Consider the following 25597-nt stretch of genomic DNA (forward strand, 5'->3'; position numbering starts at 1 on the left):
TAACCATGACACCAGGGCAAATTAGATGGGGATCACCTCCTTCGACCTGCTGGCCACGCTCTTTTGAATGCACCCCAGAACGCCATGCAGCCATTTGTCAGAAGGTTTTCTTTATTCTAGCATCACATTTGCATTCCTATTTGTGCTAGTTACATTTTGGAACAACCTAGAGACAAACTAGAAGATTTTCTTTTAAATATTTTCTTTAAAAAGGAAAGAAAAGAATACATAAAAGAAACGTAAGCCGTAGCAGAGGACTAATAGCAGCCCCTGTGCACAAACAGCAGCAAGTCTGTGGGAAAGCTGAGGCAGGTGAGGAGGCCAGCACAACAGACCCTATTTCAGCCTTTCAGTCAGGAAGTGTAAGATGGGGAAAGGTAAGAACACCACTAATTAACCACTGTGGTAACAGGGAGGGGCTGCACAGTGCCACAGACAGAATATCAGAGCATTTCTGGCAATCAGCACAAGTTCCTTTCCTGCAGACAGTGGAAGTGTCTCACAAATCCCCCCTCCTGCCTGCCCCACAGCACACACACCGTGCTCCATTCAGCACTCGTGCATCCACACAACCCTGTTTGCACAGACGTCATAACACTCACTACCATACACAGCACATCCACACCTACTGCTCATGACAAGGGTGCACTTCAGGCACCCCACAGGCTGCACTCCCTGCAACCCCCACTCCTGCCTACAGCCCCACCTGCATTCAGCTCCCCTGTGCAGGGCTGACCATGCATGGGGACACACACTGACACGCAGCCACACAAATATCAGCACGATGGTCTGACAGAAAGATCCTCCTGACCCCTTTCCCCCCCACACACACACACCAAATATCACATATTTAAAATATAAAAACAACAAAAAAAATCCTACTGAAAAGTCCTGGAAGCAATTGGGAGTGTGATATTCTCAAAGCTGCCAATGGAAGAGACCAAGTAGAGCCAGGCCACGATGACCTTCCAGAAGGAGAGGTGGTTACAGAGCTGAGGAGGAGGCTGGAGGTTCTTCGTTGTGAAGTGTTAGGGGCCCAGGCTGGATTCAGATCCCATGGGGAGAGTCCCGGTCTGGTACTAGCCTCCAGGTGCAGCACCAGTTCTGGAGAAGAGCGGATGGAGGCTGCCCAGCTGTCTGAGGCTGGGGCAAGAGGTGAGATCAGTCCAGCCCCAGGTCCGAGTCAGATGAGGATCTCTCATCAGCCATATCACGGATTGCATTCTCCATAGGGGCCAGGTTGCCACTCGGCGTGATGCCCATGGGTTGGATGACTTGCTCTCTGCAACCGGGGAGGAAAAGGGAGAAGGTAACAAACTTGCAGCAAGAACTATAGGAAACTAGCATGAAGCAGCCCAGAGCAATCCCTCAAGCCAGCACCAAAAGCAAAACTCCCATGTAAGAGATGGGGACAGTGAGGCAACAGCTGGAAACACAACCCACAGGTGTTTCAGGGTAACTGAGAACTGCAATAGTCTCTGTGTTTAGGGTCCCATTCTGCAGTGGTTCCAGAAGAAAACAGACATCAACATCCATTCCTGCCCTTTAACATGCAATGTAAACTCATGCATCAAGTGCACTGCTCCCTTCCCTCTTGCCCTTCAGGAGGGCAGTAACAACATTTAGCAGATCCTGGGCTCCTCTCTGTGGCACCTATTAACGATTTAACAGGATCCACCTTAAGCAAACTTGGAAATACATCTCCAGGTATCTCCCCCAGCCTCTCGTGACCCTTCAGATTACAGAGGCCAGCGATAAATGTAAGTCACACAGATGCTAATACAGGCATGAACACACAATTTTCTCATACCTGGACAACTTGTCAAACATATTGACTAACTTCATGGCTTCGTATTCCTTCTGCTCTTCAGTCATCCCTTCCATGGGGTTGGGAAGTTTCTCCTCAACACGTCCCGTCACAGGATTAATGCTACAAGGACAGTGAGACCAGGGAGAAGGAGGGAAGCAAAGAGGTAAGAGCTCAGCCAAAGAGGCATTTCACCTGAGAAGATGGTGAAACAACATCAAGGGCAAAACTTCAGGAATGATGAAGAAAGACAAGGGAGGTGGTGGGAATAGATAGGGAAAAAAGACACAGAGCTGGAGCAGGAAGGAAGGAGGGATGCTAATAGAGAGGAAGCAGAGTTCTTACTTGGGCTTTGCCTCTTTGTACTCCTCTGTATCTGTGTCCTCATCTTCTGAGTACTCTCCCTCCTCCCGGCCACCAGCCATGAGACCTCGTGCTGCCAGGAGCCCAGCTGCATTCCCATAGCCTGTGTACTTCACAAACCTCGACACTGATGGGAGAGAGAGACGGACCTCATGTGGGTCCTCCTGCTGTGTGAGCCAACAGCGAGATCAGCTGAAGGCCATGGAGAAGAAGTCCCTGATGTCTGCTAAGGGTCACCCATCCCACGCTACAGGACTCCCTGCGACTCACCGCTCTCCTTGCAGAGCACAAAAAGGAATTCAGCTGCACAGTGCTTCACGTCAGTGTCAATGTGGGTCATCAAACGCACCAGCTTGTTGCGCAGTGAGTTCCCCACCTCTGGCCGATTCTTCACATCCCGCAGTGGAGGCAGCACCTACAAGGCAACAGCAAGGAGCAATCAGTGGAGCTGGAACAGCAACCACAGGGTATGCAGGGAAAGAAGTGCGTGCATTATACAACTATGGGCTACAATCTCACATATGTTTGAATCTAAGAGAGAGAGGAGGTCTCCTTAGAGAATGGCAATATTCAGGTAGCTTGCTATTCTCCTCTCTCCTCAGAGCACCACCACTTGACTTTCAGCTGAACCCATGATGTACCTTCGCCTTCAGGAACTTCCTTGTCTGGCGATGGACTCTGGCACTCTCGGTCAGCAGGTTCAGCACAGGGGTCAGACTCTCCTTCAGCTTATGTCCCTGCAGAAGCATTCACAAGATGAGCAATGTATCAGCTACACCGAGCTCAACTTCCCTGGCTCATGGTGGAGATCATCAGTGCTGAACCACAGGGAAACAGAGGGGCACTCAGACGTAACAACAGCTTCTGCTACAGGAAATTCAGTGCTTCATCACTCCTCAAACAGCAAGGCTTTCTGTGTCCCTCTCTTTAGCATTTTTACTCACACAGAACATCTAGAGCGGAGAAGTGCAGCAGTCAAATTTGGAGACCCTCTGGAATAACTCCAGAGGATGAAAATGGCCACTAGCTTAACAACAGTGCAAAATCAGGCTGCCAAAAGCAATGGAACAGAGGAGGACAAGCGCTTAGGAGGAGGAAAGAAAGATGAATGGTCTTGACAAATAACATTATGACTGCCAGTCTTCTGACAGCAGGCTGTGGGGACAGCATCATAACAAGCCACCAGTCAAGAGATTTGGCTGTATCAAACCAATTCAGCTGCCCAACAAATCATAGTTGACTTGAGTGAAACAGAGCACCTGTATTTGAATCACACAGCTAACCATCTGCTGCCTCTGTCAGTCTCACTACCTGCCAAAGCAACAGTGCCACAGCAACCCTCCCAGTTCACAAATGTTCTAGTCCAACCAACTAGAACTGCCACTTCTATACTGAATTCAGGCTGAATGCAAGCTTCCTTGTGCCCTGCAGTGAGCTTGTGTAAACCAGCAGTGAAAAGCTCTGTACAGCAGCCTCTCAGCTTACCCTGTCAAGGCGCCATTCTAAGAAATCCAACAGGATATTAACTGCATCCATGTTGACACCCATGTACTCAAGTGATCCCGGACGGACTTTTGGAGTCAGGAGAACATCCAGACATTTCAGAGGCAGGTTGCCCAAAAGATTAACTGTGTGGCTTAAGAAAGAACAGAGGTGAATACATAGTCAAGGATCTTTGTTCACAGAAATTCATCAACTATACAGGAATCAAGGTTCATTATTAGCTTCCAGGAGCAAGAGGACTCTGAAAACAGACCCAAATTCTCTTTGGGTTGGATCCCAAGCTACCTATACCACTAGAATTAAATAAGTGCAACTGCTTTCCTCCCCCCTCCTCCCATAGTTGAACAACTTGCTGGAAGTTCAAAAATTCTTCAGTGACAACAGAAAAACGATGGACCTTGACACAGAGGCCAAGTAGGACCAAGTAGGTCTCTAGAGTCTCCTGCTGCATCACTCATTCATACTCTGATGGCTGTTGTCAGGCAGGGCCAGTGTTGGGGAGACCTCAAGGCTGTGTCCAGTGAAGGCCATTATGTAGTTATCTAACAGACCTGTGGAACTCCTCCGTCCGGTCCTCTCCGTCAGCACAGATCATGAGGCAGTGGCGCAGGAGGGCACCCAAGTGCCGGTACAAAGCAGCATCTTCCTGGTTCCAAAATAGAAAATGAAAACCTTGATCAGAAAAGGGTCTCCACAAACCAAAGCCTGTTGTCTCTACAACCCACAGCCCCATCCCTCCCCTCCAACAACTTGCTCACTGACAGCAGGGTGTACAAGTGCAACTATCCTCCAGATTCTCCATCTGCTGCCAGATATCTTCCCCATTGCCCTATAACACCAAGTCAATGGCTGGAAGGGGCCCAGGAGTGGGCCCAGGGATAAAGTAGACGTGATATCAGACCTCCTTCTGACTTTGTCCAGAGGTGAAAGGCAGCAGGACACACACAAGTGAGTTATGTGTACATGGGGGGGTTCTGCTTTCCCACTTGCACAAGTCAATATCATTAAGAAGGAAAAATGCCCAACTTACAGGTCTTAATGCTGTAAAGTCTTAATGCATCAGAGGCAGTGCCCTGCAGAACAAGGTCCACACACACAAGTCTCTTGATACCCTTACATGCAAGCAGAGGCTGCAAGGGGGCTAGTATCTAACATAACATAAGAAGAGTAGACAAGCAAATGTAGTGTGGTGCAACACTCGAGGAGCTTACCTCATCCACCTCCCTCTTGCTGGAATCAAAAGTAATATTGAAGAGCACTTTCAGGATCTCCATGGCTCGCTCTGTCTCTTGCCGAGGCAAAGGTGGAAGCAATCCTTCCTCAGTGGCAACCTCATAGGGGTCCATCCACTTGACACCAAGAGTCAGCTCCAGGGTGTCTGTCATCAGGCTGATGCCCCGGAGCTCCTGGGCTAACTGCTGCCGGATATCCACTCTCAGTGCTGTCAGCAGGAAGAGAAGACGCAGGTCAAAGAACTTGACTTCATGAGGAAGGCTCCTCTCGTTGTAGAGTTTGATGCGCTTTGTCAGGCCCACAGCCAGCCGGGCTTCAGCTGTCAGCTCCTGTGCTCTCGGACTGCTGAAGACAATGTTGCAGAGGCATTTGAGGGATTCCAGGATGACCTCCAAGTCCGGGACCTCTCGGATGAGCTCCTCTGAGTAATCAATGCCAGCATGCCTGGATAGGGTCTTCAGCCCTTCCTCGGTGCTGAAAGGCTCAAGGCAGTATTTGTCCCGTGACAGGATGCGGATGCTTTCCAAGCACGTGACCTGGCAGGATGGCTGGAGCTCTCTCTCCAGAAACTTGATCAGCAACTGGGCCATTTTCTGCGTGGTTAGAAACAAAGAATGCCACACATGCTGACACTTCACAGTGCAGCCCCAACGCAAGGTAGCATGCTGTAACACCTAGGAGCATCACCTAGATACAAAGCATCATCTAGATACAGGCCTTCTAACAGCTCTGATCCAGGCAGCTCTCAAAGCATTTGCTTCTGGCACCTGATGCTGACCCAAGTCAAGCAAGGACAAACAGCAAGAGACAAAGAATGACTGGGGAGTGCTGTCAGAATTAAGTGAAGAATAGGAACAGGCAGCTGCTGCTGAGTGAGTGAACTACTGCTTATTTTAGCTTCACCCATGGTTAGGATGGTTTTGGCTAATATGGATTACCTGACAGCTGCAATAAGCTAAGAGAGCAGTGCAAAAAAGTCCCTTATATCTTCACTGAGGAGCAGCACTCAGTTCAACAGCAGTGGTTTAGCCTCACCCAGAGCATTAAGACTAGAGAAGCATCTGCTTTGGGTGCTCCAAACAGGCTGCTGAGGCTGACACCAGAGAACTGCTGTGGGAGGGGAAAAAGAACTTAATGGGTTCAAAATTGTGTGTGATGTGGTAAGAAAGGAGGGGAAAAGACCTCAGAAGATTCAAATAAAAAGGACCTCCCTTAAATTTCAGTGCTGTCTGGAGACCTACTACCCCTTCATAGGTACAGACTGACAGCTCCAGTAACACTGATTTACCACAGCTGAAGATATAACCCTTGTGGATAACAATAACATACATGATAGCAAACATGGAAAAGTACAAGAGCGAAAGGTAAAGCCTCACACAACCCAGTGCAGCTAGGTTGTAACTACACATAGCAACACGTCACTCCACCATTAATCCCCTGCTTCCACACACGACCCACCACAAAACTGGTCCAGACGGAGAATAACAGATAGAAGAAAAATGTTTTTCTTAAAGCAGATCCCACCAAGCATATCCGCAGTGCAGCCTGCCCTGGCACAAGAGAAATGCCACGAGTGGAAATGGACAGGGGTATTTCTTTCCACTGAGTGCCAGATTATTCCAGCTTAAAGGGTTTGTTAATAGACAGCTTTGGTCAAATCCTGCAGCTCGCTCACAGCAGAAGCACTTACCCGCATGCTGCTGTGATCTTTGCTTAGCAGACTGCACCATTTACACACACACACACAGGATCATGCTTCTCATGCATGCTGCTGAAGCCATATGCATCACCAAACCCAAAGGGATTGCTAATGTTGGAAGAATACTGATTTTTATCCCCAGCCACCATCTACAGGACAACAAGAACAAGAAGCCAAAGAGCACGCCTACCTTCCTCTCCTCCCGTTCCTCATCATCAAAGGTAAAGCATTGAGATTTCTGTAGAGCAGAAAAGAAAGTATGAGTTTAAAAATCCACAAATCTGCCTTTCCCAAACAGGGAATAAGCTTGGAAAGCAACTCTGAAAAGCACTCTATAAAGACAAGTAAGCCTTCTCAAGAAGTCTTTACCAGCACAGGGAATCAAAGAGGCAAAGAGTGTTAAAAAGCCTATGAATACTGCACACCTCTTTAACAAACAGCATAGGTAGGAGCCAGACACAAGGACAGTTTTTCCTGTTGCTGAGAGCTTTGCTTCATTATTGTCTTCTCTGTTCAACACTGTTTGTATCCAGCAACTCCAGCTACATTTTAACAAGCAGGGAACGAACCTCATTTGAAAAGCCCAGATACAGCCCATGCTGCCAAGTCAGAATTGTTTTCCTTCTCTTTCACGCCTGAAAAACATTCGATGAACACCCCATACTCTCTTCTGCTGGCTCAATGGTGGACACCACATGTCACAGGCCAAAGCTGTGCCCATCTGATGGACCAGCTTGATTTTATATACTGCAGCTGTAAGGTGGGTATTCAATACATTCCAAATATCCCATAACTCATAGTATGGTTTGGGCTTTAATGGACCTTAAAGATCATCTGAATTCCAACCCCTTGCCATGGGTATGAACACCACAAGCTCAGGTTGCCCAAAACCCCATTCAGCCTGGCCTGGTATCCACAGCTTCCCTGGGTAAACTTGATTATGTTTAATGACTCTACCAAGCTATGTGTACGCTCTTCTCCCCTTGTTATTGTTTCTTTTCCTGCCTAATAGAAAGCATCACTTCCTTGCTACTTGCAAACAAATCCTTATGTTCTTCCTACCGCATCCTGAAGGACTGTTATTCAGCTCACGTTCTTCACACACAGCCAATTAAAACAGGTAAACGCACCACTCTATGCAGAACGGAGCTTTCCCTTGCATCTGTGAACCTTCTCATGTCAGTCAGAATATTAGTCAGACTGACCTCATGCACAAAGGCATTTCCAGAGCTTCTTTGCAGGCTCCTGTAATCTCATTCACAAATATTTCCATAACACACCTGTGGGTTTGGCTTTAGCTGTATTCTATTCCCGGCAACCAGGAACTGACTGCATATTTAATAGTGAATTAAATATATATATATATATATACCTAGAGAAGAATATAACAGCACCTGCTTTTGTAGTAAAAAAAACTATGCAAAGAAGTCGGTTGGCTTATCATCAGTTTAATCTCTTCAGCTCATTTCTCCCAGACAAGCTAGCAAAATGACTGACATCCTCACAAGTTTCCTATGCTCTACACGCTGACAAAGAAACCAGCTGGAGGAATTCAAAGCATTGGATTTAGTGCCTCAACACGGTTGCACAACAAATGCCATTTACTATCCTAATTTCTCCAGCACACCAGCTGCTGCCAGCAACGCTAATCCTGCAGACCAACCTTTTAAAAGGGACCTGCTGTTTCAAAACCGACTGCTGGAAACAGTTAGTGCAGGAAGGGAAGTGCACATGCTTGTAAGATAAGCACAGGTTTTCCCCACCAGCTTCCCTCCTACTTCAGAATGGTGCAGAATGAGTCACAGATCTGCAGGGCCAGCCCTAGCCTGGTGGAAACCCTCTGAAGGAAATTTCCCTAGCAGACAGTTTCAAAAGGGAACTACCCCTGCAGATGATCTAAGGTTAGAGTCACTCGCACTTCAGCTTCCTGACCCAGTCTTTTTCATGTTCTACACTCATTATTTCATGTGCCAGCTTTCAGATCAGGCACCCTAATCCAATCCCAGCATCCATTCACACCAACTCCTAATTGTCTTTTGCTTACAAATCACAACAATCCTACCTGCAGCTCCTCCCTAGGTGTGAGTTTTATTACCTCCAAACCTTGCCTAGCATCAAGGCTCCTCCTACTCCTCATGCCCATGATTATTCCCCTACTGGGTTTAACTTGCGATCTGGATAATAAAGAAAATCCTTCCCATGTACTTTTCTTCCAGCATAAACAAGATAAAGGGAGGCTTCTTAGCTGCTTCCTAGTAAAGCATCATTAAGAAGCAGCTTGCAAGTAACAAAACAAAGCAGTCTATGCCATCTCCAGGGCAATAATGCAGAGACAGATGCTCAGAGGAGATGGGATAGCTGGGCAGCACTGTGATCCCATAACACGGCCCAACCTGCTTCCAGGCTTGCTGACAGCAGCAGGTGACATCAGGCTGAGGTGTGATGCTCACTCACCTCCTGGTTGTAGATCTGAAGCACCTTGAGGACCGCGTCTTGCTCCCCGCTTTCCACCGTGGCCACTACGGTCCTGAGCTCCATGATACCAACAGCTCAGCTACAGCAGGATGGGAAGCAGAGAGGAAAGGCTTCCAGAGCTCCTGGATAACAGCGGTGCAAAGGGACCTCGATCCTTGAGAACTGAGAGGGAGTGAGAAAGGGGGTGGAGAAAAAGAAACAAAAATCAAGCGAGCCGGCTCACTGCTGCGTCCATAAAGCAGATGGGTGAACCACGTACAGCCTCTCTGCCCCTCTAATCCTCTTCTTTCCTCTTTGCTTTCCGACGTTTAATGCATGCCCTCCCAGCACAGCGCTGGGACACCCCCCCCTCCCCACCCGAGGATTACCGCAGCAGATCACGGTGCTTCCCGTAATAGCTCCGCGCTCCTCACTACCCAACAGGGAAGGCGAAGGCCCAGCGGCCATTTTACAGAGGCGGAGCTCCTCCTGCCGGGCGGAGCCGCCTTTCGCCGTGTGCCGCCATGGCGGACTGGGGGCGAGGTGAGGGGGAAGGAATGAGGGGCGCGCTGAGGGGCTGCTAAAGGGGGCGCCCCGCCGCCATCTTGGGACACCCCGCCGCCATCTTGGGAATGTGCCATGCTCCCCAGTCGGGATGATGAGACGCGTTTCTTTTCTCCTCAGGACAGAATGCGGTTGCTATGGAGGATATGCTGGACGTGGAGAACAAGCGCATGACAGACAACCTGGCCAGCAAAGTCAACAGGCTGAAGTCGGTGAGTTGCTGGCGCTGCTATGGACGCTTGCAGGGTCTCAGGGACAACGCAGCTGTGTGGGCTTCCTTAGTGCTGTGGGCTTACGATGGCTGACGTGTAGCAGTAGGAGGCAGTGCTGGTCCGTCAGCTGTTGTCATATGTCCAACATAGGGAAGTTTCTGCCAGCTTTCCCAGATTATTTCCACAGCAAAAGGATTCCCACAACCCCAAACTGCAGTGAGTGAGAGGCCTTGTTTTGTGGCTGTGCTTAACAAACCTCCACCACATCCTCTAGTGTGGGCCTAGATGCGTTCCAGGTTGTCTTGGTGTTCATTAACGTCAATTTCCTCTCTTATGCTGTGTAGCTGGCTCTGGATATTGATAAAGATGCTGATGAACAGAACCGTTACCTGGATAGCATGGTAAGGAACCAAAAAAAAAAAGGGTAAAAAGCATGAATTTCAATGTTGGGACCAGTTTGGTCAAAGGTAGGAGCTTGGAAGCTTAATAGCTTGGAAGCTTAATAGCAGTGTATGGCCTTGGAGTATCTGAACTGGATATTTGTTCAACCTAGAAATCAAAAGAGTGGAGAGTTGGAATGAGAGATGTAAAGACAAGAGATCTTAAAGGAGAAGCCCCGAATCAGCACGCAATTGTGCTTCTATTAGAGAAGATTTAGGGATATTTCAGGAGAAACGTGAGCAAAAAGTGGGAGGTAGTTTATGAGAAAGGAAAACAGACGTGGAGTCGAAATGATAATGAATTGCTTTAAGACTTGTTTGCTGCCACCTGGTGGTGTTACAAGTGTATGCTGCCCCATGCTGAAAGAAAAAAAAGAGAACTAATGGAAAGAAACTGCGTGGTTTTGGTGCTTTTTAGCCTGCCCTGGCAGGCATTAACGGTGCTAGCTTTATGTAGAGATACTTGGTATGCAGTATTTACCTGTGCCTTTGCCACGAGCACAGGCAGGGAAGTTCCTCGTGAGAGAGACACGATAGGTACAGAGACACAGGCAGTTACAGTGCAGCTGCTGCAGTTGTTCTTTAAGCAGGAAGCTGGACCCTCCACATGGGCTGCCTCTCCAGTTTGAAATGCTGCTTTTTGCACTTTGTTTCTCCTCTAGGATTCGGATTTTCTGAGTGCTACTGGGCTGCTGACCGGCAGCATGAAGCGATTCAGCACCATGACACGCTCTGGGAGGGAGAACCGCAAGTTACTCTGCTTTGTTTCTGTAGGACTGGTTGTTGTTTTCTTCATCCTCTACTATCTTGTGTCCAAAGCTGGGACTTGATCTTGGTTCTTGCGTAGTTTTACTGAACTAAATCAATGTGATTGACAGACTTGTTCAGCGCCTTTCTAGATCTGCCCTGCTTTGGGATCCTTGGGACTTCCCAACAGACATTCCAGATAACTTTTAACCAGTGTTTTGTCACCATTCTGGCTGGTCTTGGAGGTAAAATGAGTATTTCACTGACAGCACATCCACCAGGCTGCTCTGGATGACACATCCCACCGCACATATAGACCCTGCAGCACCCAGACCTGGAAGAGCTCAGTCAGCCCCTGGGTGATGCCACTGTTGTTCAGCTCCTGCAGCATCACATCTGTCACCTTTCCTTGGCAGCTGCCTGCCCTGCAAAGACCATTCTAACTGGATTTCCACATATCACCTGATTTTGATGTTCATGCCTATATCTCTCGTCTCATTATCCATGTCTTGCAGCCAGTTCTTAAGGGATACTTTTGTCTTACCTCCATTACTAATACCTGGCATATCTGACAAATCCAGATGGTTATCAATACAGGTTTAATAAATCAGAGGTTTGGAAGCTGCAAAGTTTAGGCTGTAATGATTTATAAACTTTGGAATGATCAATGTGTGACTTAATTCAGCATGACCCCAATAAACCTGTGCCTGGGCTGGGTATGCCCTCATCCCCCTACTACCTAGCAGGAACTCAGGTGTTCAAGTGCTCCTCTGCACCCAACCCATAGGGCCCCATACATTCCCACCCCCAGGCATTCAAACACAGGGTCAAGGCTTAACTTGCATGCATTTAATTTATTGTCCTCAACTGTGACACATGGGCTGCGTGCAGCATGTCCCTAGTGCAGGGGGATGTCACCAAGGGAATGGAATGATGTGACACGTCATGGGGGCTGCAGGGACAACATGGGATTGGCATCGATCACTGGGGTGGGGAGAGACTGTGGGGTATAATTGGGGCTGGGAGGGGAACACAGGGTGACCTTACAAGGTGCAGTATGTCTGTACATGTGTGGGAACACATGGGATGCCCCTAAATACACAAGGTAAAAGCCTGTCTTTGTGGCAGGATCCAAGACATTCCACTCCCATTGATACCCCCAGCTCTGCTGTGCCCCATGGTCACATAGATGACTCCTGTGCCCCCTCACCTGTGCATCAACTCATGTCCCCAGGTGTTTCCTGGGTGCCCTCAGGTCCTACCCACGCTCACAGATGAGCTCGACAACGCTGTGCTCCATAGGGACAGGGTCGAGGCAGCGGTGGGCAGCACTGGCAGCCACCTCATCCAGCAGCCCCTGCACCACACGCTCATCAGCAGCGAAGCGCCACAGGTAGAGCTGTAGGTAATGGCTGTCCACCTGCACCTGCTGCAGTCCAAAGCGCCCCAGTGTCCGCAGCCGCACGCACTCCAGTAGTGTCTTCAGGCTGATCTTGATGATCCCTGTCAGCACTGACACCTGGGAAGTGGGGACAAGTGGCATAAGGGGATGCCCAATGCAGGGAGGCCTTATGCCACAGCTACGTGGGGAGGGGAAGAATTAAGAGACAACCCTCACCCTGGTCCTTGGACCCCAGCAATGCCCTGAGGTCAGGGATGCCCTCAGTTGGGCTGTTGGGAGTAGGCCTCCCTCATCCTGGTCCACATCCCAGGGACCTCCCTCAATCCAAGACAATGCTTGTCCTGGGCTGGGGAACCCCAGAACTTTAGACATGGGGACACCAGGGGCATGTGACAGGTAGACAAACAGATTTGGGACCTCTGGGATGTGGGGACATGGGATTCCCTCAGGGATACTGGCAGGTTCCCATGCCTCACCTTGTTGAACTCAACAGGGCTGAAGATGTCAATGCGTTCGGAGAAGAGCTTCTGGATGTTGCTGAGCAGGTGTGTGTCCATGGGGGCACTGAGGATGGTGACAACAGCATGATCAGGGAGGCAGAGACAGGCAGAGGGCAAAGGAAATATGTTGTGAAGATCAGGGAATGCAGGGATTGTCAGGGAACAAGGGAAGGAGACAGAGAACACAAAGATTGTCAGGGGATACCAAGACATGGAGCACATGGGAGTCACCAGATGATACCAGGATTGCTTGGGGATATGGGAATAGAGGGGAAAATGGAAACAGCTAGAGAAGATGGGAATAAACAAGGAATACTTGAACTGTTTGGGGATGCCAAAGGAGGTGGACAGAGATCAAGAGAGTTTGGGATGTGAAGATGATCATAGAGACATGGGGACAACAGGGGAAAGTCAAAATATTTGGAGATACCAAGACAGTTGGGAAGGCATAGGGATGCTCATGGACATGAGGACAAAGGGGTGACCAGGGGTAACTGGGGAGTGACCAAGAGGTGGCCTGTGGCACAGGGCTGACCTGGGAGTGTAGCTGGGGGCATAGCGCCCTGGTGCCCGTGAGCTGCTGTACACAGAGAAGGCACGTCGGCTCGAGTCGCTGCTCTGTGCCCGCCGCACTCCCTCCTCAAAGAGCTGCCCCACCTGCAGCATCACATCAGTGTCAGCATCTTCCAAATCCACCCAAAGTATCCAACCAGGATCCCTCAAAACCCTCTGAAACCCTCCTAGTCCCTCTGGGATCCTTCCAAACCCCTCCGGGATCCCCTTAAAACCATTAAGGATCTTAATGAGACTGCGGGGTTGCTCTCTAGACCTTTCAGGGATGTCAGCCTCTCCCCATCAGAGATCCTCTGGAACTCAAAAACCCTCCCAGGAACATGTGGGACATTCAGGGGACACCAGATTCAAGAACACCAAAGGACTCCCCAAGGACTCAGTGTCACCCTAACCTGGACGTCGATGGCAGTGATGTCCTCAACCACACGCTTCATGACAGCACGGACATTGCGAGGCTCGACGGTGCCCAACCAGTCCCGTGTCTCCACGCTCTTCCGCAGCATCTGTGCCACAGCAGCACCCTGAACCTGCACATAGTGGTCGAGCAGCCGCTGTGCTGCTCCCCGTGCCTCAGCACACAGCGCTGGCCCTGGAGTCACCGCTGGTCCTGTGTCCTGGAGGTACAAAAGATGCTCTCCAGGCCATGTTGTCACAGCTGGGAAGAATCAGGGTCCCCTCTTAGCCATTCTGAGGCCAACAGGGCAGCTGGGGGGCTTACCTCAGGAGGGAACTGCTCATCAGTAAGGGTGAGGATGTAGCTGATGGTGGTGGCTTCATAGTCAAGGCAGAGACGAGCAAGGAGCAGCAGCAGTGCTGGGGGTGCTGCAGGGGCACCTCGTTCAGCTGGGCTGTCAGCAAAGCCCCGAGCAGTACGGCAGAGCCAGCGCACAAAGGCCACCACCAGTCCTTCACGTACAGCCTCAACACAGAACTCCCCCTGTGAGCAAAAATGGGAGAGTTACACCCCAAAATACCACACCCACACTCCAAAAAGGTGTCGCTGCACCATTAAAAGCTTCATCTGCACCTCACAGAACTGACTCTGGGCACTGATGTCACTCTCATGTCACCATACAGACATGACTGTTACCAAAACCGAAGGGTTTTGCCTCAAAAATACCACTCAGGGACCATCAAAAAGCTCCCCTGCATCCCCAGAAATGCCCTTGAAGTTCAATGTCTCCTCCATAGACCCTAACATCCCCTCACACACTTCCCCACTGTCCCCCCTCAGCGTGAGCTTTGCAACCCCAAATCCATGCTGTGCAAGCTCCAGTCTGCTCCAGTGACCTTTAAAGAGCTCAATGAAGTCAAATCTGCCCTCTCCAACGCACAACCTGCCCCATGCAATCCCCAAACCACCCCAGTGACTCTCTCGCTGCCTCCAAGCTCACCTTGAAGTAAGGCAGGCTGGCAAAGGCAACATCCCTGGCAGTGAAGAGCTGCACATAGGCCAGGACAGCCTTGAGCTGACCGAGAATGGAGGAGGAGAGCGTGGCCAAGAGGTCAGGCAGTCCAGGGCCATCCTTGCCAGGAGGTCGGGGTGCAGCCAGAGCCTGGCGCACATCACCCAGGCACCCCAGAAAGAAGGTCTGCAGTGCCCGCAGGTAGCGGGCCACCCGTTCACGTGCTGCTCGGGCCACCAGTGCGGCACCTGCTTCAGCCCCAGCTGCGGGCAGCAGCTCAAGGAGAGCACGGAGGCGACGATGGAAACGGTCAAGCGCCCGCACCAACAGTGAGGTGTCACCCAGACCCCGCTCCAGGGCCAGGCGCCGCTCCAGCAGCTCAAAGTAGCGAGTGGTGAGGGTGGAGGCAAAGGCCTCTAAGCGGCCATCCCCGGCCCCAGGGCGCCCCTCAAAGAGGCTGCGGTACGAGGCCGCAAGGAGGCACAGGTTGCTCACAAAGGCTGAGCTGCCACGGTCAACAAAGTCGAGGATGTCAGAGGCGGGAGGTGGCGTGGAAGCAGTACCAGAAGGGTCAGATGGCGGCAGCTCGGCCTCCAGTGCAGCCAGCTCGGCCTCAAGGCGGGCTCCAGCCTGGCTCAGGAACTCCTCACATAGCTCCTCGGGTGGTTCTTCCAGCTGCAGCAGCATCTCCACACACTCGGTGAGTTCCTTTGGGTCCAAGGTGTCTTCCCTGGAGAGAGGGAAGGGATGATGGGGTGAGTTGGGAGTGGTAAGAGGTTCCAGGGTTAATAGTGGCACAGCAAAAAAGAAGGAAAAGCAATCGAGGTCCATCAGTCGACCTCAGAGTCCATGACAATTACTGAATAACAGTCATCAGTAGGTTCCAGAGTGAACACATTGAAAAAGAAACAAAACCAACACCCACACCATTTCCTGGAGCTGCTGTCAGTCAGCTCCATAGCAAACACACCTGAGGCGTGCACGGAGGCGCTGGGCCAGCTCAGCCATGATGGAGTGGCTCTCATCCTCAATGGCCCGGAAGGAGGGCAGGTGGCGATAGTGGCGCAGCACAGCACGAGCTCGGGCGTAGCAGTGCAGGGCCCGTGCAGGATCAGCTCCTGGTGCTGCCCATCGCCGCAGCCGCCCTGGCACCTCCACGAGGGATTGCAGCTTCCGCAGCAGCGCCTGCACCCCTGGGGGTGGTATCAGGAGCACAGTTAGAGTTAATTGACAGTGTGGGATCAGGAACCTCATCTGCCCTTCTGGGACTCCCCTATCCTTCAGATCTGCCCCTCAGTACCCAACACCCTCCCCCCTAAACCACCTGCCTAATAACCCCACATCTACCCTTACTGCATCCCTAATTCCTAGATCTTCCCCACCTTCCCGATCTACCCCTCCACACCCCAGGTCTGCCCTCTTGTGGTCTCTCTCTCCCCGTACCAGCCAGCTGAGCACCGCGGCGATGCCGGTCCTGCAGCGCAGCACTGACACGGGCACTGGAGGCACTGATTGCTGCCATGTTGGAGGCCAAATCATCCATCTCTGCCTCCATGCGCCTGAAGTCAACCTTCATCTTACGGATAGTGTCTGGAGAGAAGAAACAAGATACATATCTCCTACTGCTGGGAGCTCTCTGGTCCTCAAGATGGCCTGTGTTTGGTCCCTACCAGGTACTCACCTGTGGCAGAAATGAACTTGTTGTAGTTCTCATAGAGCAGCGTTTGCATGTCACTGTCCAGAGCGCGGATCTCCCTCCCCAGCGTGGCTTCACGGGACAACAGCTCCCCCAGGCGACACTCACTGCGCACCTGAAGAACAGCAATAGTGCTACAACCTTCCCCTGGCCTTCATACACCCTGTTGGCCCACCCAGCACCTCCAACAGCCTGGAATCCTCAGTCCCCACATCCAACCCCCTACATGTGCTTATGGGATTATCAAGTGCTCCTTCCCACCTCTACTCACCCCATAGTGCCACCCAGCTGTTCCTATATAGTACTAAGCACTACCTGGGGAACTCATCCCAATGGCATTTGGGAATGCTCTCCCAACAGAAGCTCAGGTGCAAAGGTTTCCATAGGCAACATCATAGGGTCCATCTGAGACCATAATGGGGCCCTGGACACTGAACTAACACCCCAGGAATGCCTATGGGGTCCATACCAGGCATCCATAAGGAAACCTAATGTAATGATTGAGGGGGGGGGTCCACCAAGGGGAGCGGGTCGTTAAATGTTACCTTGGTGAGGAAAACTTCCGGGTCGAAGTGAGGCCCGTTGATATCAGCAGGGTCCGGGGCTGCCTCCGCCGCTTCGGCCACAGACGGCCCATAATACCGCTGGAGCGGGCCGTGGGGCCGCCGCCATCCGCTCCCGCTCCCTGTTGCGTTGACAGACTCGGAGCTGCCCCCAGCCTCGCTCCCCGTCCCCGCCGCCTCCACCTCCGCCATGACGCCCACACTTCCCGCCCCCCGACGTCACTTCCGGCGAGAGGCGCTCGTCACCACAGCGACCATTCGAAAGCATTTTTAAGGACGATCAGTTTATTCAATTGAATATTACTCAAAAATAGCCTACAAATAACACGAACCAATCAGTGTATAAAATAATAGCCTACAAACAACACGAACCAATCAGTGTGTGCGTGTCTGCACCTTCACAAGGCCCCTCTGCTTTTATGTGTGATGAAAATCCTTCATTTATGATGCTTTAGCTACACTGGGTCTAAGTGTATTGGGATCCAAACCAGAGGCAAGTCCAAGAGGAGTAAAGAAGCTTTAAATACCATTCACAGTTACCATTTGGGTCATTGGGTCATCTCTCCTTATCATCTATCATGGTACACTCCAGTTTTGAACACTGTTTGGACAGATTAATTACCAGTATTATTAATTACCGGTATTGAACAAAGAAAGCAAATCAGTCTGTATCTTCAGAGACAGATATTCCTTCTTTTCTTTCTAGACGGGACACCTGCAAGATCAAAGCAAACAGGCAGCAAACATGCAGGTTATCCATCATAAACATCACTTCAAGTTTCTGCTGCCCAAACAACAGATTATTCCCCAAGCTTGACTCGTAATTTTCAGCAACTAATTGCAATGGCTAATACTCTTACATACAAAAATGCTACTACATACAAAACTGAGTTAAAGGCTAACAATATTGTAGATCATTACAAGATCTTAATCATGTTTCCTGTAAGCATTAAATTGCATTTTGGTCCAGATCCTATAAAAATATTTTACATAACTCTCTTGATCTTTGGTGAAGAAGAGTTCAAAACTGTGAGGAAAATATGCAGACCTACAAAACAAAAATGCTACACATGGTAGATTTTAGGTTTTGGGGTGAGGAAACACTATTACAGCGGGCTTTGCATTTCACAGACATGTTGATTGGCATTTTATTGTATGTATAAATGTGTTCTTCTTAAAAGCAGCTGAAGTGCAAAAGCCACTAAAAAGGGAGTTTCACAGGAACTGAGCTTACCCCATTGAGAGAGCATTAAATACAAACATCGAAGAAGCAGAAGACGTTTACCTGGTTATCTATGCACCTAAATTGCCAGGACCAGGTGGTGTTATAAAGGAAAGGCCTCAGGTCAAACCGGTTGTCATCTGGGCTGTAGTTTTCAGCATGGTAGGAAGGAGTGAGGGTGGTCATTTTATGCCTGTTCTGTGAATATGTCCTGAAGAAATGCTTAACCTTCGATGCCACCTGGTGTAAAAGAATAAAGCTTTCAGTCAGCCAAACTTACTTAAAATTCACTATTTTTTTATTCACTATTATTTTTTTTATACCTCTCTTGGAGTACAAGTTTCCTTCCACAAATTAATCAGCTTAAGGAACATACTGTATGGTCCAGCCTTTGCAATCTTCCTTAATTTACCATAGATTGAGAGCTCTGCATATGTCATCCCCATATCCGCCTGAAATCACACACAAAGTCAGGGAAAAAAGACATTGGAATCTCTGAAATATGAGATTTCAGAACCTTAAAGGAATATATTTGATTTGGCTAGTTAAAGCATGTCATTCCAGAGAACAGTTTGTTCCTTTTCCCTTCTGGGAGCTCACATGTAGTAGATGTCAGTGCCTTCCTAATGAAGAACATCCTATTATCTTCCTAATGGCTTTGAGACATTTATTACACACTCAGCGATAAGCACAGATACATATAAAAGCAAACAGCAATTGGACAAAAAAACAAGCGTGGGGATGAAGCTTACCAGAGCATTTCTAAGTCTCTGCCTATTACCTCATCAGTTTGAGATGCTTGTCCATCTACCAGGGGCTCTAACTCTGCAGTAGGTGGAGCTGCCACAATACTGTAAGAGAAGGAAGAAGAAAAAAATCTATCCAGAAGAACGTAAGTTCTTGCATGCAGTCACTCCTAAGGCTGCTGGCATTTGCAGCCTTCAGCCATTTAAGATTGGTCTTGTGTACACAATCACTTGAAAAAACAAATGGATGAGCAGAAGACTTAACAGCATTTGCAAGTGTTACTGCGACTCATCTAGTAGAAAAGAAACACAGACAAATCCACAAAACACACAACGTGCAAATACAGCCACCAAACATCACTGCTTCACCGCTTACCTTTTGAGGGCTGAGAGCTGGAAGTTCTCAATGCAATACTGTATGAAGCTCTTCAAATCAGTCTTACTGATTCCACCAATGGGATTGATATCAGCGCTCGAACAATCATACTTGGTCAAGTAACCTCGAAGACTGAGCAAAAGTTTTACAAAACAATGATGTAACACCTTAAGCTTCTGAAAAAATACATCATTTTGCCACTATACTGGTAATAGTTAACCAATTTCACTGCTATCAGTAACTTTAAAAACACAACTCTTCTGTACGTACTCTTCTGGAATTTGGTGGCATTCAAGAACTGCACTGATTTGTTCCCTAGTTTTATATCTTTAGCTTTTACTAACCTTTCATCCACATTGGCTGATCCTAGCACCAGAAGCCCCCCTGGCATCCCACGAGTCCAAAGTGTCAGCTGAGCAAACAGGTAGGCAAGGACCATTCTTACTCTAGCCTACAAACATCAAAACAAAACTTAATATTTAAAAGCAATATATATTCCTGGTCATATGCAATTAGCACCACAATGAGTTTAGGTCTTCACAGTAATTCACAGGTAGGGCCCCAGCACTACTGCTACCATTTAGAATGTCATAGAAAGGGTGTCACCTGATTTAGCCGCCTACATGAAACACACCTGCACATTCTGCAGTGCCAGATTTTCTCTGCTGCTCCCTCCATAGACAGCAAAGCAGGGAGTTCGACCCGTCACAATGCTGAAAATCCCCACAATAGCCTTCACAGCTGCATCTATGTTCAGGTTGATGTGATAACTGAGAAGAGTTCAAGCAGAAATGACTCAGCTGGTGAGGCCTGACTACATAGAAAGCATTAAAGTCAAATAAGAAAACATCAAATGATGTTTTTTAAGGCTGCTTCCAACTCAGATCTGGTAGGAAAAGTCTTAGGAAAAGCCACTATATTCCTGAGTCTGTTTCCAGTTTTCTTTTATCAAATGCTCCCACCATGCCTCACATTCACGCACTTAAATAACATCTGAAACGCTCACGTTTAACACACATACACATTGCTCTCCTTTTTCCTATTTTAGGTTTTCAAAGTTTTATATGCACGTTGTTGGGGTTGTTTGTTTTTTCTTGCCAGAACATGAGTTTTCCTATCAGTTCTCAATCTCTACCTGCCTATTTGCTCAGCCAGAAGTTTAGCCCTGTTGCAAGTGTCCTGGGAGGAGTTCTCGCTGGCCATATAGCAAGTAGTAAAGACACGCTTGCAAAACTCTCGTGGATCCTCAGGGATGTAGGTCTCATCATGCACAATCCTGCGTGCATCAGCCAGCACTTCTGCATCTGAAGGCAAAACAATAAAGCAGTAGTAGATATTGCGCTCTTGATCTCATGATAAACCAGAAACCCAAAACTACATCAGCCAACAGAAACTGGTCTCAGTTTCACAACCAGTTCTAAACTAACTTGTTAATGGCTGACATTAACAGACATCATTAGCAAGAAACGCGTATCTACTTACTTCCATTCTCGACTGCCAAGCAAACCTGGTGGCACATAGAGTACACTATGCAAGCTGTAGCAGAGCTGTCAATTCCACCACTAAGAGGCAGAAGAAACCCTGCCTTGAAAACAAAGTGAGAAAGAAGTTCCAAAAAGTGAAGTTAGAAAAACGTGCGTTTCACCTCAGAAACACATTCTGGTAAATGAATTAAACATGAATCACACATGAACAAATCCCCTTCCTTATTTAAGTTTGACTATTGCTTTCAAAGAAAGCATGACTCCTAAGGAAGAGGTCTGAAAAGCATACTCTCCCCCTAACTATCAGTAAGCTCTGGCTTTGCACCTTAGACTAACAGCATCACCCTGCATCAGCACATAATAACTTTGCATCTTAGACTAACAGTGTCACCCTGCATTAGCAGCAGCACAGGATAGTAACCTGTATTGCCTGTATACCACAGAAGAAGGTGTTTGTAGTAAGAACAAAAAGCAGTTTTTACCTGCTTGCTGCGCCTTAAATAGTCCCAGAGCCAACACGCAGGACCGAGGCTGAAATCACAGAATACACTTGTTTCATGAAGGTTATCAGATGAGACCTGAGCAAATCAACTTTCAGTTCTTCCAATGAGATACTTTCTTAAATATAAATAGAGGTATTGTGTTCATCTCCATTAGCTTTAAATAGTTATAAAATTGTTTTCAAGCAACAGATTCAATGTACTTACCAGATCTCCTCCCCAGGACTGTGATGCCTCCACTGGATTGGCACAGAGATGGGTACAGCAAGATCATCAGAACACGACAGAGCAAAGTTCACTTTTATCCTGGGAAAGGGATTCACTTTACTTGCCTACACAACAGTACAGAAGAGTTGAAAAGACAAATTTTTATGTAACATATGCCTATAAAACTGTAGATATATAAAATGTTGGGGGGGGGGGGGGGGGGGAAGGAAATCATGCAAATTTTTTTTGCAGTAGCTATTCAAACTTGGTAGAGTTTAAGAACAATGTCTGTAAAGAACCCTTACTGCCAAGTTCCGAGATGAAATCTCTGCTCTGTAGCTTCGAACATCTTCCAAGTCCAGTGTGGCAACCAGCACCTCCTGAAACGTTGGGGAAGGAAAATGCATGTGACTTTTTCCAATGCTGCCCTTTACAACTCATCTCTGACTCAGATCACTATCAGTATCACTAGATATTGTGTAACGTCTTGAGCATAAACCCTGCTACCTTCAGCTGTGACTTCAGTTACTTATAGGCTGAATGGATTACCACATCGTCGAGTGAAAATTGAGATCCTTGTGCAATTGTCTCTCCATTCATAGAAATCATGGCACAGCCATCGTAATACAGACGATCGCCATCACAGCCTTTCTGGTTAGACAAGATATATATTCCACCATTCTGGGAAGAAAAACAAGTAGACAAAGAATTTTTCAGCATATAGTGACTATAGTACCTGATAATGTTAAAAGACTAAATGTTTTTTCTCTGCTATAGCCACCAAGCTCATGGGAGAAGAGATTGTGTACCTTTGCTGTGGCAGAATTTACCAGATCCACGCGGGTATGAGCTTTCCGCAGCACATGGTGACTGCCTGAAGAGTTAGTGAAAATCTCCACACCATCGAGTCCCATTTCAATATGAGGGCTGGCAAAATAAAAGGCAGGAAAAAATTCAGCTGGCAATCACTCTACACTGTAGGTACCATTTAAAACCATTAACAAATACATGCATCCTTTCCCTCCTCCCCACCCCCGACTCCTCTATCTGACCTTTCTTAATGCAATTTAATTATTGGGAAGATCTTTAAATTGTAGCCTAAGTAATGCAAGAGCCTAAGCTCTAACTTGACAACTGCAACATAGCTCTATTTGTCTATGGAAACGATGAGACCTACTACTACTCTCTTTCTGGCAGATCCAAGGTATGTTTCAATTTACTTTCTATTTCTTCTCCTTTACCTGTTTGGTGCCCAGAGCTCTTCACATATTTCTGTCCCTAGGCAGGTATCTTCAGTTGCCAGCACTGCATCCCCAAAAGGAACAGTGTCCTAAGGGAAAAAAAAAAACCAAGAACATCCTCAGCTCCATGGTTTAATCAGAGGTTCAGGCTGTGATTAATAGTTTCCCATACACTTCTAAATACTAACAAAAGCGAAATTAAATTAGCCTGACAACTATCAGTGAAACCACTGAATTTGTGACAACTGACATAAGGATTTAGTGTTCTACCACCTCATGTCACAAATGCTCTGAAATCAGAGCACTGAATCATAAAGTTAAAAAGAAAAGAACCCATTAAAAACTTACCTGTCCTGTCACTTCCTGAATTATCCTTGGTAGAAGATACTCCTCTACATGCCTGAGGTTTATAAACAACGAACACATGGTTATATAAATCATAAGGGTGAATAAAGAATAATTATTAACTAAACCCAATGCAGCTGTACTGATACACTGCAATAGAGATTTCATTCCTTCTGCTGCAGACACAGATGAAAAGCTGTGCTTTTTAAACACAATTTAACAGTAGCCAGCCTACCTTGCTTTGTTCCATGGGGTAAACCATCGAAGCTCTCTATAGTTCCCTGCATTTGCCAATGACATTTTCGGTCTAATTAAAAGAATTTTCCTTGAAACAAAAAATAAAGCAGAAAGGGGAATTAAGACCTGATGTGCTTTGTGCTGCAAAAGAACATAAAGAACCGCTTACTTATTTAGAAAGATCACTCGGCAATTGTAGCGAACGTTTCTGTGCATAACGGGCCTGCAAAAGTAAGGAGAGAAATTACCAAAGGATAAACTCATTAGATTAAATGTTCAAAAAAATACAAGAACAACAAAGAACTTCACTACAGAATCTATTGCACTACACAACGACTGTTAAAACTGCTACATTAGATCAATAGAAGGAATTAAATATAACAATGTATTAAGTTTTAACTTCTACTGTTTGCAAGTCTTATTTGCTGGCCCTTTTTTTCAGTCACAGATACACCCCATGGCTACCAGATTGCTGGTACACCTGAGAAACACAGCCCACAGCCATGCTATTGGCTGGCCTAGCTTAACCATGCTTGACTCCCTCCAGTACTACTAGACTACTTCAAAGCGAGAAAAAGGTATCCTAATATGTTTATTTACAATGATACCAACACCCTGTGCTCAGCATTGGTGAGGCCTCACCTTGAGTACTGTGCTCAGTTTTGGGCACCTCAGTACAGAAGGGAACTTAAGGTGCTGGAGCAGGTCTAAAGAAGGGCAACAAGGTTGGGGAAGGGCTTGGAGAATCTGCCCTATAGGGAGCAACTGAAGGAACTGGGGCTGTTTAATCTGGGGTAGAGGAGGCCGAGGGGAGACCTGATTGCTCTCTTCTAATCTGAAAGGTGACTGCAGTGAGAGCAGACATAGTCTCTTTGGTGACAGGACAAGGGAAAATAGCCTCAAGTTACACCAGAGGAAGTTTAGGTGGAATATCAGGACAATCTTCTTTATGAAAAGGGTTGTTAAGCGCTGGAATAGGCTCCCTATGGAGGTGGGTGAGTCACCAACCCCAGATGTGTTTAGAAAACATTAGGATGTGGTGCTCAGGGACATCATTTAGCAGAGGACTGTTAAGAGTTAGGGCAGTCTACAGTTGGAATAAAGCAAAAACAGTTATGTATAGGTAGAATAAAACAAGAATAGCTGTAAATAGACAGCCAGAGAATATCTACAGGAAAAACTCAGTAACTCTGAGGCCTTCAGTCAAGATGTTAAATACTGAAACTCGCCACCAGAACTCCACAAAGAAACAAACTCCAGATAGAGATGCTGCCTTAGTGGCGGTCAGCCCTTAAATGGGATCTAGGAGAGGTGGAATCAAGCTCCATCCCTTCCAGGAGCACAACTGAATTCCCTTCACCTGTGCTCCCACAGCTGACCTGACACTTGCCTCAATGGTTAATCAGAGGTTCAGGCTGTGATCAGCAGTTCCCCACACAGTCAGCGTGGTTAAGTTGCAGTTAGATTTGATGATCTTTCAAGGTGTTTTCTAACCAGAGCCCTGACGATCCAGAAGCACCTGCTTATGCTCTCAGAGGGCTCAGCCTTCCATCATAGCTACAGCTGGGCACTGAACACTTACATTCCCACGTCACAGATCATATCCTGAGCAACTGGAGACTTCAAAAGCTTTGCCAGCACTTGAAATGAGTGCAGGAGCGTGTCGGACTCATAGTAGTGATCTGCACAGCCATAACCACTGCGTGGGCAGGGGAAAAAAGACAAGATTTAGGCTGTATTAGCACTGTGATCATGGGATGAAAAGCTCCCAGTGCATATAACTGATTGCAGACAGCAATGCAAGGGCCCTTACCATATCTCGAGCTCAGGGCCGAGCCTGTACCTGGCTCCTTTACTCTTAGCGATGCTAATACCTGCAAAACAATTAGTTTAAGCAGGAAGGAGAACACATGGCTCCGACCCACTCGGACCCGCCGCCTCCACCCCGCTCACTCCGCAGGATCCTCTCGGCGTTGCCCTCGAAATCTAAAGCCCATTGATTGAGGGCACAGGCGGCCACGGTCACAGCCCGACCCATCGCGGCCCCGCAATCACAAACCGGAGCAGGCCGAGCTTC

General features: G+C 48.0%; 4 protein-coding genes across 9 annotated transcripts; 1 reads left to right on the forward strand and 3 right to left on the reverse strand.

Moving 5' to 3' along the window:
- Nucleotides 1–93: 93 nt before the first annotated feature.
- RIC8A (RIC8 guanine nucleotide exchange factor A) lies at nucleotides 94–9550 on the reverse strand. Of its 2 annotated transcripts, none has more exons than XM_015863364.3 (11): nucleotides 9449–9550; nucleotides 9060–9242; nucleotides 6796–6843; nucleotides 4885–5499; nucleotides 4225–4319; nucleotides 3656–3806; nucleotides 2812–2907; nucleotides 2441–2585; nucleotides 2153–2297; nucleotides 1811–1930; nucleotides 94–1282 (listed from the first exon to the last, which is right to left on the reverse strand). In XM_015863364.3, exons 2-11 carry the CDS (start codon nucleotides 9141–9143, stop codon nucleotides 1162–1164), a joined length of 1620 nt encoding a protein of 539 aa, XP_015718850.2. In that variant the 5' UTR covers nucleotides 9144–9242; nucleotides 9449–9550; the 3' UTR covers nucleotides 94–1161. The 2 variants fall into 2 exon arrangements, with proteins under 2 accessions (XP_015718850.2, XP_015718852.2); XM_015863366.3 differs by having other exon boundaries at nucleotides 9340–9550.
- Nucleotides 9551–9553: 3 nt separating this feature from the next.
- BET1L (Bet1 golgi vesicular membrane trafficking protein like) lies at nucleotides 9554–11651 on the forward strand. The gene is made up of 4 exons (XM_015863380.3): nucleotides 9554–9602; nucleotides 9744–9835; nucleotides 10180–10236; nucleotides 10938–11651. Exons 1-4 carry the CDS (start codon nucleotides 9584–9586, stop codon nucleotides 11103–11105), a joined length of 336 nt encoding a protein of 111 aa, XP_015718866.2. The 5' UTR covers nucleotides 9554–9583; the 3' UTR covers nucleotides 11106–11651.
- Nucleotides 11652–11856: 205 nt separating this feature from the next.
- VPS51 (VPS51 subunit of GARP complex) lies at nucleotides 11857–17377 on the reverse strand. The gene is made up of 10 exons (XM_015863356.3): nucleotides 17145–17377; nucleotides 16585–16714; nucleotides 16347–16493; nucleotides 15874–16096; nucleotides 14892–15633; nucleotides 14216–14434; nucleotides 13890–14111; nucleotides 13460–13581; nucleotides 12901–12988; nucleotides 11857–12541 (listed from the first exon to the last, which is right to left on the reverse strand). Exons 1-10 carry the CDS (start codon nucleotides 17352–17354, stop codon nucleotides 12281–12283), a joined length of 2364 nt encoding a protein of 787 aa, XP_015718842.2. The 5' UTR covers nucleotides 17355–17377; the 3' UTR covers nucleotides 11857–12280.
- Nucleotides 17378–17429: 52 nt separating this feature from the next.
- On the reverse strand, nucleotides 17430–25590 carry NADSYN1 (NAD synthetase 1). Of its 5 annotated transcripts, none has more exons than XR_014946301.1 (22): nucleotides 25474–25590; nucleotides 25334–25394; nucleotides 25103–25219; nucleotides 23690–23743; nucleotides 23519–23608; nucleotides 23287–23338; nucleotides 22939–23027; nucleotides 22507–22624; nucleotides 22247–22378; nucleotides 22003–22077; nucleotides 21698–21822; nucleotides 21473–21521; nucleotides 20989–21091; nucleotides 20646–20810; nucleotides 20141–20276; nucleotides 19851–19957; nucleotides 19507–19638; nucleotides 19166–19235; nucleotides 18708–18836; nucleotides 18448–18624; nucleotides 17518–17877; nucleotides 17430–17477 (listed from the first exon to the last, which is right to left on the reverse strand). XR_014946301.1 is itself a non-coding variant. In XM_015863357.3 (21 exons), the coding sequence occupies exons 1-21, from the start codon at nucleotides 25556–25558 to the stop codon at nucleotides 17824–17826; spliced, it is 2124 nt and encodes a 707-aa protein (XP_015718843.2). In that variant the 5' UTR covers nucleotides 25559–25590; the 3' UTR covers nucleotides 17430–17823. The 5 variants fall into 5 exon arrangements, 1 of the variants encoding a protein (XP_015718843.2); XR_014946299.1 differs by having other exon boundaries at nucleotides 20642–20810; XM_015863357.3 differs by having other exon boundaries at nucleotides 17430–17877; nucleotides 20642–20810.
- Nucleotides 25591–25597: the final 7 nt, after the last annotated feature.

Source organism: Coturnix japonica, chromosome 5 (genome assembly GCF_054131305.1).
Source record: "Coturnix japonica strain WE chromosome 5, WE-NBRP24, whole genome shotgun sequence".
Classification (NCBI taxonomy): Eukaryota; Metazoa; Chordata; class Aves; order Galliformes; family Phasianidae; genus Coturnix; species Coturnix japonica.

Coding starts and splice junctions, on each gene's coding strand:
- RIC8A (XM_015863364.3), bottom strand. CDS start 9,143: ATGGAGCTCAGGACCGTAGTGGCCACGGTGGAAAGCGGGGAGCAAGAC. Junction 5,500..6,795: donor AGGAACGGGAGGAGAGGAAG/GTAGGCGTGCTC, acceptor CTAACCACGCAG/AAAATGGCCCAGTTGCTGAT. Junction 2,586..2,811: donor GGAAGTTCCTGAAGGCGAAG/GTACATCATGGG, acceptor GTTGCCTTGTAG/GTGCTGCCTCCACTGCGGGA.
- BET1L (XM_015863380.3), top strand. Junction 9,836..10,179: donor AAGTCAACAGGCTGAAGTCG/GTGAGTTGCTGG, acceptor TATGCTGTGTAG/CTGGCTCTGGATATTGATAA. Junction 10,237..10,937: donor ACCGTTACCTGGATAGCATG/GTAAGGAACCAA, acceptor TTTCTCCTCTAG/GATTCGGATTTTCTGAGTGC.
- VPS51 (XM_015863356.3), bottom strand. CDS start 17,354: ATGGCGGAGGTGGAGGCGGCGGGGACGGGGAGCGAGGCTGGGGGCAGC. Junction 16,494..16,584: donor CAAGTTCATTTCTGCCACAG/GTGAGTACCTGG, acceptor TCTTCTCTCCAG/ACACTATCCGTAAGATGAAG. Junction 16,097..16,346: donor CCGCGGTGCTCAGCTGGCTG/GTACGGGGAGAG, acceptor TACCACCCCCAG/GGGTGCAGGCGCTGCTGCGG.
- NADSYN1 (XM_015863357.3), bottom strand. CDS start 25,558: ATGGGTCGGGCTGTGACCGTGGCCGCCTGTGCCCTCAATCAATGGGCT. Junction 19,958..20,140: donor TGGCACTGCAGAATGTGCAG/GTGTGTTTCATG, acceptor TGATGTTTGTAG/GCTAGAGTAAGAATGGTCCT. Junction 19,236..19,506: donor CAGCTCTCAGCCCTCAAAAG/GTAAGCGGTGAA, acceptor CTTCTCTTACAG/TATTGTGGCAGCTCCACCTA.